Consider the following 12,586-nt stretch of genomic DNA (forward strand, 5'->3'; position numbering starts at 1 on the left):
TTAAGCAGGCTTGGAGCCCAAAACAGGGCTTCATCTCACAACTCTGAGATCACAACCTGAGCCGAAATCAAGAGTTGGATGCTTAAGCAACTGAGCTACCCAGGCACCTCTAAAATTTATTATTTTTAATTTGGAAAACTGGTTGTTAAACATTTACTCACAGTATTAGAAGCATCTTTCTTTTATTCAGTGAATGCTTACTATGGGCTAGGTACTCTTTATAAGTGCTTTGAATACATCCTCCCTCAAGCATTATCTGAGATGTGTATTTTTTTTTTTAATTTGTATGCATAAGAAAAATAAGATTAAGTAACAAAGATCACAAAATAACTACCATATTGTAGATCTGGTATTTTAACATTCCTTCTCATTATATCGTGCTGTCTTTCCAAGGCTCTGGAATAAGTTTTTAAAGAGCTAACATTTGAGTCTTAAATTATGGGCAAGATGTTATTAGATATGAAGATGGAAGAACATTTTAAACATTGGAAACCATTTGAACAAATGTTCACAAAAGCAGAGTGCATTTCATTCCAGAAACTGCAAGCAGATTTAGTAGATCTTTAGAAGGGTAAATGTTATGAGACGTGAAGCCTGAAAAGTTGATTGGACCCTATTGTGAAGGACTTTGTCTTACTCTGTTCTGGCTACTAGACCAAAACACTGATAGGGTGGCTTATAAACAACAGAAATTTATTTCTCACAGTTCTGAAGGTTGGGAGTTTAAGATCAGATACCAGCAAAATCAGGTTCTGGTGAAAGCCCTCTTCTAAAGAGTTCTTTTGGGTCTCTAAGAACACTAATCCCATTCATGAGGACTCTAAACACCTTGACCCAAGCAGCTCCTATCAGACCCACCTCCTAATACCATCACAGTGGGTATTAGGATTTTATCATGTGAATTTGAGGAGTGGGGGATACAAACAATCTGACCATAACAAACCTTAAATAACAGGAATCTTAGAACAGAAGAGAGTCTAATTTTATTTCTAAAGGTCATAATTATTCCCCAAAGCCTTTTGTATAATTATTTTGAGTGTTTAATTTAAATTTAAATTCAAATTCAATTTCAGTTTAAAGCATGAGTGAAATACTATGAATGGTTTTTGTTCAGGGAGAGGACATGGAGTTTTTGGTTTTGAGCCCTATTCTACCAACTTGTGTATTAGTTATTAATTTTCACTTCTGTAAGGTTTAGTAAATGATGTTTCTAAAAATAGGTCATTCTTTGTGGATAAGAAAGTGAACAGGTAATAACCAGAATATTTGTATATCTTTTGGCAAATGAATATTCCTGTTACCTGCTTTATGGCATAAAGTGGTATTAGTTTATCATACTTTTCATTTTCAGAGCATGTTATAAACTAAAACAATACATAGTTTTACTGTTATAATTTTCTCTGCTGTGTCTGCATCATGAACTCTTTTACCATCTTCTTCATCTCTTTTGCATTACCCTCTACCCCTTAATATTCCATTGGATGCTTCTCTTCAGTTTCTCTTCTCCCTCTTATCAGTCCATGCCATCCTACATCCCTATATTGTTAACTCCCAGACCTAATGTGTTCAGACTTGCATTTTGAAATTCCCGATGTGCTAGTGGACTTACATACCCCACAAACATTCTCAAATTCAGAATGTCTACAACACAAACTCATTTTCTGACCCTCTCAAAGCCAAATAAACCTCTCCTTTTCCCACTTTGGTGAATGACATATTTGTCTTTCTAATTGTCCAAACCACAAATTGGGTATGGGGCAGGAAAAGGCATAAATCATCCTAGATGGTTTTTACTTTTTTGTCTTCCACAATCCAGTCACTCTGTCTCTTCTGCCCCCCCCCCTTTTTTTTAAGATTTTTTTTTTTTTTTTTTTTAAGAGAGAAAGAGAATGCACACAAGCAGGAGGGGCAGAAGGAAAGGGAGACAGAATCTCAAGCAGACTCCACACTGAGCCCAGAGCACAGCTCGGGGCTTGATCTCCGGATCTCACTCTGAGATCATGACCGGAGCCAAAATCAAGAGTCAGATGCTCAACTGACTGAGTCACATAGGCACCCCTCTTTTTAAATAACTCTTGAATCCACCTTTTTCTATTCCCACAATCTTAATTTAGATCATTATTAGTTCTTATTCGAACTGTAAAGTAGTGTCTTAATTAGATTTTTTTTTTAAGATTTTATTTATTTATTCATGAGAGACACAGAAAGAGAGACAGAGACAGAGGGAGAGGGAGAAGCAGGCTCCATGCAGAAGCACGACGTGGGACTCCATCCCGGAACTCTAGGATCACACACACTCTGGGCCTAAGGCAAGAGCTAAACCGCTGAGCCACCCAGGGATCCTCCTTAATTAGTTTTTCTATGTGGAGTCTCCCCTTAATTAGTTTTTCTATATGGAGTCTTTCCTTCTTTCCCCTCAGTCTAATCTCCCATGAGACTATTCTCTAAAATAAATGATCAAGCTCTCTTGCTGCTTTTTTCCTAATCCTTTTCAAAATGAAGTCCACACTTGTCTGGCAGTATGAAGCCCATTATGATAGCGTGCTGCATATTTTTATAGCTTCCTTGTTACTTTTATTTTAAAAGCTTTTGATAAGATACTATACTGAAAGCTTTAACTCTTTATCTAAATTCACCAACTGTTGTTTTGTCCCATTTACTTGAACAGTCTCTCTCTCTGTATATACAACTTCCTTTTTGAGAGTACAACTCTCATATTTGAGAGTGATTTACAAATATTTGTCCCTTTTTTCCTAAGAACAAGGATTTTCTCTTACATAACTTCAGTACATTTATCAAAATTATATAATTAGAAAATTGGCACAGTGCTATTGTTTAACCCACAATTGTTCCAATAATGTCCTCTGCATCTCTCGTTCTCCTTGTTTGTGAACTAATCATATTGTACATGTACTTAGCTGTCATTGAAATCTCCTCTTCCATGCAAGATTTCATCTCTTCGTTTCTCATGAGCTTAAGCTTATTGAAGTATTAGGCCAGTTTTTGTACTATTTCCTTGATTTTTGGTGTTTATTTCCTTATTATTTCCTTCATACTGCTTACTTTGAGTTTAATTTGCTCTTTTTTTTGTTTTCTTAACGTGCATCCTTATATCATTGGGTTAAGATTTTTTTGTTAAAATATCAGCATTTAAAGCTAATTTCTTCTTTGTCCCATTAATTATTTAGATGTGTTATTTAATTTCCAAATTTTGGTGATGTGGTCATGGATATCTTATGATTGATAGTAATTTAATTCTGCTGTGGTCAAAGTACATATACTATATGGTTTTAGTATTTTAAAATTTATTGAAGCTTATTTTATGCTCTAAATATCTATTTTGCTAAACGTGTCATATTTGTGTGAAAATAATATGTATCCTAACATTATTGAGTTTACTGTTCTATAAAAGTCAAGGTGGCTGATAGTGTTCAGATCTTCTATGTCTATGCAAATTTTCTTTGTCTAGTTCTTTCAATTGCTATGAGATTGGTGGTAAAATCTGTGATTATGGACTTCTGTGTTTCTCCCTTTTAATTCTGTCATTGTTTCATTTATTTTGAAATTTTGTTATTGGGACAAACATACATATATCTGGTTATTATATATTCCTGATGAATTGATCCTTTTATCATTATGAAATGTTCCTCTTAGCTATGTTAATGAAGCTTTGACTAAAACAGATATTAATAAAGCTGCGTTGACTTTCTAGGCCACCATCATCTCTTGGTTAGATTATTGTTAGCCTCCTGCTTATTCTCTTTGCTGCTGCCTTTGTCCACTTATAGTTTAATTCAATGCAGCAGGAAAAGAGTGTTCCTTTTAAATGTAAGTCCGATCATTTCATTCTTAGGTTCAGAACCCTCAAGTGGTTTATATCACTGAAAATAAAATATGGGTTCTTATGATGGTCTCTAAAGCCACACATGTTCTTGCCCCTGGCTGTCTCTTGACATTTCCTTTCTTCTTCCCTTATCCTCCCCTCAAGCCACATGGCCTACTGTCTTTGCCTGCAAAGCTGAGCTTCTTTTCAACTTTTTGTCTTTGTATTTACTATTCCCTCGCCTAGAATGTTGTACTCCCAAATATTTGCATGACTTACTCCCTCACTTTATTCAGGTCTTACAAAAATGTTAATAACTTCTGATGTTCCCCTAGCCTTTTTAAAACTGCACATGCATGAACATATGTGTACATATACATGCCCATTAACACTTATGATTGTATGATAGGCATATTTATTTGTTTTTTCACCAACAAGAATGTAAGCTCTATGAGGGTCTGTTTTGTTCACCACTCTGTTCTGTGTGTCTGAACTTGTGCCTGGCACATTAAAGTGCTCAGTAAATTAGTTGAACCAGTGAGTATATGAATGGGTAATCACCATTCAGCAAAGTTGCTTTACTTGCAATTTCTAGAATATACCAAACTCTTTTCCTACTATGCTGCTATTATTCCTTTTAGAATCTTTCCTTTTCTGTGTCCCAATCTGTTATCCTAAAAGATTCAGCTTAAATACCATTGCTTATTAAGTTTTCCCTCTTAGTGCTCACCGCTTGGTGCTGGGGATCCCTGGGTGGCTCAGCAGTTTAGCGCCTGCCTTCGGCCCAGGGCGTAATCCTGGAGTCCCGGGATCGAGTCCCACATTGGGCTCCCTGCATGAAGCCTGCTCCTCCCTCTGCCTGTGTCTCTGCCTCTGTGTATGTGTGTGTTTGTCTCTCATGAATAAATGAATAAAATAAATAAATAAATGAATAAATAAATAAAACCGTTTTAAGTGCTTCCCTCTGGTGTTCACCCCCACTGTATTATAATTATTTTTTTTGTCTACAGTACAGTTTATGTAAGCCTAAGACCTGATTTCTATTTTTGTTTTATCCTATGTACATTGCCTAGAAGATAGTAAACTCCTGTTGAATCACCTGCTGTTTTTAGGGAGAAGAAAGTAAGAATATATCTTATGGGACACCTGGGTGGCTCAGCGGTTTGGTGCCTGCCTTTGGCCTAGAGCATGATCCTGGAGTCCCAGGATCAAGTCCCACATCAAGCTCCCTGCATGGAGCCTGCTTCTCCCTCTGCCTGTGTCTCTGCCTCTCTCTCTGTCTCTCATGAATAAATAAATAAAATCTTTTAAAAAAAAAAAGAATATATCTTACGGTTTGAAAGAGTGATGATTATTTAGATAGCTAACTCAGTCTTCCAGATTCAATTAGAGACCAAATAACTAGTGTCTCTTATTTGCAAGAAGCAGACACTTAATTCCAACAGCCACAAGTAATCTGGGTATATTGTAAGAATGCAGTAGCAATGAGGAAAGTAGGAATCTCAAAAGAATCCAAGATGGCAAGAACATTCAATGGAAAAAGGAAAGTATTCAGTAATAGATGGTGCTGGGAAACTGAATTACCCACATGCAAAAGAATGAATTTGGACCCTTATATACGAAATCAGCTCAGAAAGGATCAGAGATCTAAATATAAGACCTAAAACTATAAACATTTTTAGAAGAAGATGCAGGGGGAAACTATCATGACATTGGATTTGGCAAAGAATTCCTAAATAAGATACCAGAAGCACTGGAAACAAAAGTAAAAATAGACAAATTGAAGTACATCAAAATTGAAAATGTCTGTGCATCAAAGGACACAATCAACAGAGCGGAAAGGCAGCCTATGGAATGGGAGAAAATATTGGCAAGCCATATTTCCAATATGGTTAATATCCAGAATATAGAAATTCAGTTTCCTCCTATGATTCAATGATAAAAACACAACCCAATTTAGAAAATGGTCAAAGGATTTCAGTAGACAGTTCTCCAGAGATGATATACACATGGCCAACAGGCATATAAAAAGGTGCTCAGGGGACGCCTGGGTGGCTCGGTTGAGCATCTGTCTTCGGCTCGGCGTGATCCTGCAGTCCAGGGATCAAGTCCCACATCAGGCTCCCTGCATGGAGCCTGCTTCTCCCTCTGCCTGTCTCTGCCTGCCTCTCTCTCTCTCTGTCTCTCATGAATAAATAAATAAAATATTTTTAAAAAATAAAATAAAATAAAAAGGTGATAAAATAAAATAAAAAGGTGATAATTCTGATATATGTTGCAACATGGATGAATCTTGAGGACATTATGCTAAGTGAAATAAGCCAGTCACAAAGTCAAATATTATATGATTCCACTGATAAGGTATCCAAAATAGTCATATTCATAGAAACAGAAAGTAGGATGATGCTTGCCAAGGGCTTGGGGGAGAGGGAAATGCAGAGTTGTTTAATGTATGTGGAGTTTCAGTTTTGTAAGATGAAAAAGTTCTGGAGAGTCTACAGTAGTGTGACTATATTTAATACTACTGAACTGTACACTTAGAAGTGATTAAAATGGGGGCGCCTGGGTGGCTCAATCAGGCATCTGCCTTCAGCTCAGGTCGTGATTGAGCTCCCTGCTCAGCAGGGAGTCTGCTTTTCCCTCTTTCCCCTGCATGTGCTCTTTTTCGCTATCTCTCTCATAATCTCTATCTCCCTGTCTCAAATAAATCTTTTTAAAAAATGATTAAGATGATAAATTGTATGATATGCGTTTTTTACCACAATTTTTTAAAAATCCAAGAACAGAAGATTTTCATAAGGTCATAATTCAGAAAGGAAGAACCAGACACAGATAACACTGTCAATAAACTTTGATAAGTTTAACATTTCTTTACTAGAGTTTGTGAATTTTTTTTTTTTTTTAATTTTATTTATTATTTATGATAGTCACACAGAGAGAGAGAGAGAGGCAGAGACACAGGCAGAGGGAGAAGCAGGCTCCATGCACCGGGACCCCGACGTGGGATTCGATCCCGGGTCTCCAGGATCACGCCCTGGGCCAAAGGCAGGCGCCAAACCGCTGCGCCACCCAGGGATCCCGAGTTTGTGAATTTTTAAGCTGTGACCTGTCATCAACATAACTCTTTCTCTTCTGCTCTCATTTGTCTTCCAATACCCCAGGTGACTAATTCTCTGAGCATCCCTAATTTTTTTTTTAAGATTTTATTTATTTATTCATGAGAGAGACAGGCAGAGACACAGGCAGAGGGAGAAGCAGGCTCCATGCAGGGAGCCTGGTGTGGGACTCGATCCCTGGACTCCAGGATCACACCCTGGGCTGAAGGCGGCCCTAAACTGCTGAGCCACCTGGGCTGCCCTGAGCATTCCTAACTTACACTTCAAATGAGTCTGATTAGCTCAGGAAATTTCTCTTTCTTCTGCTGGGCAATACTTTTCTGACCTGGTCTTTTAGGTTGTGTGAACTGTGGATCAGCCAGCCTAGTGTCACTGGTTCTCTGGTTCAGTTAGTGGCCATTCCTGTAACTGGGGACTATAAAAGTGTTTCTCTAGTAGAGATCAGTGAATTTCTGTAAATTTATGCATAAAGTAGTCAGATATCCTCTAAACAAGACATTTCAAGTTCTTTTAAAACAGATACTACTTTAGGGGGGCCTGGGTGGCTCAGTCAGTTGAGCAACCAACTCATTTCGGCTCAGGTCATGATTTTAGATTGAGCGTGGTGTCAGGCTTTGAGGGCTTTGGTCCCAGAGGGAGTAACTGAGCCACTCAACACAGCATCCACCTATATCTTCTTTATTACTTATGATTGATTAATTGGGGGAGCAGGGCAGAGAAAGAGACCATGCATGCAGTGGGGGAGCAGAGGGAGAGGGACAACCAGTCTCCAGAAGCTCTGAAACACAGCTTAAAAAAAAAAAAATCATCAAAAAAAAAAAAAGATCAGTATTTTTTATGATCTATTTAGGAATTCAAGGAAAGGGCAGCCCGGGTGGCGCAGCAGTTTAGCGCCGCCTGCAGCCCAGGGCATGATCCTGGAGATCCGGGATCGAGTCCCACGTCGGGCTCCCTGCATGGAGCCTGCTTCTCCCTCTGCCTGTGTCTCTGCCTCTCTCTCTCCTGCTCTGTATCTCTCATGAGTAAATAAAATAAAATCTTAAAAAAAAAAAAAAAATGCAAGGAAATAAGTAAGTGTTCTGTGAAATGTTTTAAGTGATATTAGCAGGATTTTACATTATTTTGAAAGTTCTTTTTTCATTGGCCTAACCAATTTCAATTTGACATCTTTAAAATGGATTAATAAATACTTTTAAAATTTATAGCATTACTCTATAATACAGTAAAGATTGATAGATATAACCCACATAAATAAAAGCTTTTTGGGAGTACTTGATGATTTTTAAGAATGTAAAGGGGTCCTGAGGCCAAAAGTTTGAGCATTGCTGGTCCGTAGTACTATTAATAGAGTACTTTAAGTCCTGCCTTCATATACTTGACAATATCTTCTATCTCACATACTTAATGATATACACACCATATGAAAAATATTGTTAGGTATCATTCAATATATTAATAAGACCTTTTTGTTTCATCAAAGTAAAGACTAGGCCACAAACCTATTTGCATTAGTGCTTGCTTTTAGTAGTATGACTTACTGTAATAGAATTCCCTAAATTACAAAAGTATAGTGCAGGTTTTTTTTAAAGGTTCTTGGCCTTGATCCTGTCCTTAACTCCTTAAAAACAAAATGAGTAATGCATAAGCTAAGTATGACAGCACTTAATTATTTTAATCTTTAAAAAAATTCTTCTAGAGAAAATCAAAGAACCTCTTAATACTCTTGGCAGTAGATTCAAGTCTGTACATTAAACACATACACACACACACATACTTTTTTTTTTTTTTTTTAATTTGACAGAGCACAAGCAGGGGAAGCATCAGGCAGAGGGGAAAAGAAAAGCAAGCTCCCGCTGAGCCGGGATCCTCAGGTAGGGCTCCATCTCAGGACCCTGGGATCATGACCTGAGCCAAAGGCAGATGCTTACCCCACGGAGGCAGCCAGGCACCCACACACACATATATTTTAGTTTGGTTTAGTTTTGGTAATTCTGTACAGTGCAGATTCAGAGGTAGCAGCTGGATTCAGGTTTGAACATTAGAACACATACTGTTAAATATCAATTGTGTTTCTAACATACTTTTGTCAAAGTCTTTATTTTAGTGGGCACTATTGTTAAAAGTGTGTGGGAGTGTGTGTCTAACACTTCTAAAGCCATTATTGGTTTAAAAGGGAGGGGGGCTGGGAGTAGAGAATGGCACCTGTTCTCTGTGAAAAGTGAAATAAATGGTTTAGCTATTTACGCTGAAGTTTTTTAATTTTTAGAATGAGGAAAAATAGATCATTTTTAAAATCCTTTACCAGAAAAAAAAAATCCTTTACCAGTATAAAATTCTCATTTTAACTTGTAGCCACATATGCTTTTTACAAGCATGTGCAGTTGGAACAAGGAGAGTTTTTACCAACAAGAATTAACTTTCTCTCCTAACTCTGGGAAACGAACTAGGGGTGGTGGAAGGGGAGGAGGGCGGGGGGTGGGGGTGAATGGGTGATGGGCACTGAGGGGGGCACTTGACGGGATGAGCACTGGGTGTTATTCTGTATGTTGGTAAATTGAACACCAATAAAAATAAATTTATTATAAAAAAATAAAGAACTTTCTGTTGCTGATTAACCATATTAAGTTTCTGAAATAAATTTACATTTTATAGAAAATAATGGTTATAAAATTAAGGAGTTTATTTTTATTTTTTTTAGGAGTTTATTTTTAAACACTATTTTTAAAATTTTATTTATTAGAGCTTGAGTAGGGGGGAGGCACAGAGGAGAGAGGAAGAAGCAGATTCCCCTCTAAGAGGGAGCCGATGTGGGGCTTGATCCCAGGACCCTGAGATCATGACCTGAGCTGAAAGCAGATGCCTAATCAACTGAACCACCCAGGCACCCCAAACATTATTTGACTTTTAGAACAGTAAAACCAGAGTGTTAGACTAGTGTAGAGATTGAAAAGTTTTTGTTCTATCGGGGAAACTCTGTAGAAAAGCTGACCTAGAATCCCATTATGTACAACAGGATAAGTAGAGTTGCTGTCGTGGAATTAAAAATCAAGTTTGGCTTTCTGTGATACTTTTTTTCAATTGTAGCTGGTAGTCTATCATAACACTATTTGTGAGGCAAGGCTGTTGCCCACTGGGTTCTACAAGTAACTTATTTTTAAACAAGAAATTTTAAGTTGATTGCAGTTTTAAAGGGCAGATGCTTTTTTTATTAGATTAGTGTCATGTTTATTACGTGTTGTAATTATTTTTTTAAATGCTATAATAGTGGCTTTTAAGTGCTATAAACATGAATAGTCTTGAATATCTGCCTTTATGATTTAGTGTTATTTACAACTGTTTCTAATCTTTCTTTTCTTCTTCTTTTTTTTTTTTTTTTTGTTTTTTTTTTTCTAGGAGTCTAGCATGGCTCAAGAATCTCCCAAAAATTCAGCAGCAGAAATTCCAGTGACTAGTAATGGAGAAGTTGATGACTCTCGTGAACATGGCTTTAATAGGGTAATACTTTTCTTTCTCTTAATACAAAGAATCATGCTAAGGCCTTAAATGTTAAGAAGAAAGTAATAGCATTTAATATAGGAATATTTTCTGAGATTGGCTGAAGTGTTAAGAATCTATTGTTACCATGTAGGGATAACTAGGTGGGTCATGTTAGTGATTTGTTAAGATTAAGCCCTCAGCCAGTAAGCATTTAGGCTTTAATGTTCTCATTAGTAATTCTTTTTATGACCAGAGCAAGAGTGTATCTGATGACTTTGGCATATAACTTTATAAAACTATTTAGTTTTATTTGTGATAAGAAAAAATATTAACTTTAGATTAACCTTTCAAAAATTGGCACTGATTTGTTTTTTATGTGTCCTTAGTATGTAATTCCTAAACAGACTTCTCCTGAATTTGCTGTTTACTTTCTAAAGGCTTCTCCTGAATTTGCTGTATACTTTCTAAAGTGGCATATTGACTCAGTGGAAAATGAATCTTGAGATGCTTTTAATTTTGATTTGCCTCTCATTTGAAATTAAAATTTAGTGTGTTGGGCAGCCCCGGTGGCCCAGCGGTTTAGCGCTGCCTTCAGACTGGGACGTAATCCTGGAGACCTGGGGTCGAGTTCCACATCAGGGTCCCTGCATGGAGCCTGCTTCTCCCTCTGCCTGTATCTCTGCCTCTCTCTCTCTCTGTGTGTATCTCATGAATAAATAAAATCTTTAAAAAAAAAAAAAAAGGGAATCCCTGGGTCGCTCAGCGGTTTGGCGCCTGCCTTTGGCCCAGGGCGTGATCCTGGAGACCGAGGATCGAGTCCCGCATTGGGCTCCCTGCATGGAGCCTGCTTCCTCTCTGCCTGTGTCTCTGCCTCTCTCTCTCTATGTCTCTCATGAATAAATAAATAAAATATAAAAAAAAAAAAGGAAAAATTTAGTGTATCATATGGAAACACTATGGGTTTGGAGATAATCTGGGTGCACATTTCCGCTATGCCATTTCTAGCAGTGTAACCCTAGGCAAGTATTTATTTAATCTCTTCTAGTTTTTGTTTCTAATCATTATAAATGAGAATCTTACTTTCATGGGGATATTGATATTAAATGAAATAAAGTAAGCGATATGCCTAGGATAGTCTTAGAAATGATAGTGATGGTTATTATCTCTGGAGATATTTACATTAAATATCCCTTTATATTACATTTGATACATATGTACAACTTTATTTTTTTCCGAAGTGGGACTTGAACTCATGATCCTGAGACCAATAGTTGGACACTTAACCAAGTGAGTCACCCAGGTGCTTCTGTACAACTTTAACTTTAAAAATATAGTGTTCGGAATCCCTGGGTGGGTCAGCAGTTTGGCACCTGCCTTTGGCCCAGGGTATGATCCTGGAGACCCGGGATCAGGTCCCACATTGGGCTTCCTACATGGAGCCTGCATCTCCCTTGCCTGTGTCTCTGCCCCCCCGCCCCTCTCTGTCTCTCATGAGTAAATAAATAAAGTATTTTTAAAAAATGAAAAAATATAGTGTTCATATTTTTGACAAAGTGATAGTTGAAAGAAATTTGAATTAGTTTATAGTTTAAATAGGACTCTTTAGTTCATATGCTTAAAAACAAAATCCTTTATTTTTTAAATTTTTTTATTTTAATGTGATATTTTAGATCATGATTTCTCAATCTCAGCACTGACATTTTGGGCTGGATAAATTCCTTGTTGTAGAGGGTTGACCTCTGCATATAGGATGGTTAACAGCATCCCTGGCCTGATCCTATTAGATGCCAGTAGCACTCTCTCACAAACAAAAATGTCTCCAGACATTATCAAATGACCGCCAGGGTTGAGGAGAAACCAGTTTTAGGTAGATTGTTTTAATTGATTTTAGTAAATTCACTGGATTTCACTTATTTTTGCCTCAGCAATTTTTTGGGAAGCAATCAGTGTTTCTTCAAAGTTGAGGTTTATTTTAATTGCACGTGTTTTAACTTGGTTTCTAAGCCCCTGTGGCCTAATATAGAATGATTCATAGAAGGAAGAGACCTTAAAATATGAGTACACAAAGGAAATTTTCACTTCTGGTTTTAGTCTTCTTGTGTTTGAAAGTACTAAGACAAACCTGTATAATCTAATTCATGCTACCATCATTAGATTCTAGCAATCACTT

At 37.2% G+C, this 12,586-nt stretch overlaps 1 protein-coding gene across 11 annotated transcripts in view; it reads left to right on the forward strand.

The window, feature by feature from the left end:
* The window catches only part of ARFIP1 (ARF interacting protein 1), a 131,415-nt gene that overhangs the window by 37,229 nt on the left and 81,600 nt on the right, over positions 1 to 12,586 (forward strand). For all 11 annotated transcript variants that reach the window (XR_013351063.1, XM_077846404.1, XM_077846403.1 and 8 more), the window contains one exon: positions 10,333 to 10,434. Coding sequence is in view for 10 of the 11 variants with exons in the window: in XM_077846403.1 (XP_077702529.1) it covers positions 10,333 to 10,434 (102 nt within the window). In the remaining variant the exon portion in view is untranslated. The remainder of the gene's footprint in view (positions 1 to 10,332; positions 10,435 to 12,586) is intronic.

Source organism: Canis aureus, chromosome 13, assembly GCF_053574225.1.
Source record: "Canis aureus isolate CA01 chromosome 13, VMU_Caureus_v.1.0, whole genome shotgun sequence".
Taxonomy (NCBI): Eukaryota; Metazoa; Chordata; class Mammalia; order Carnivora; family Canidae; genus Canis; species Canis aureus.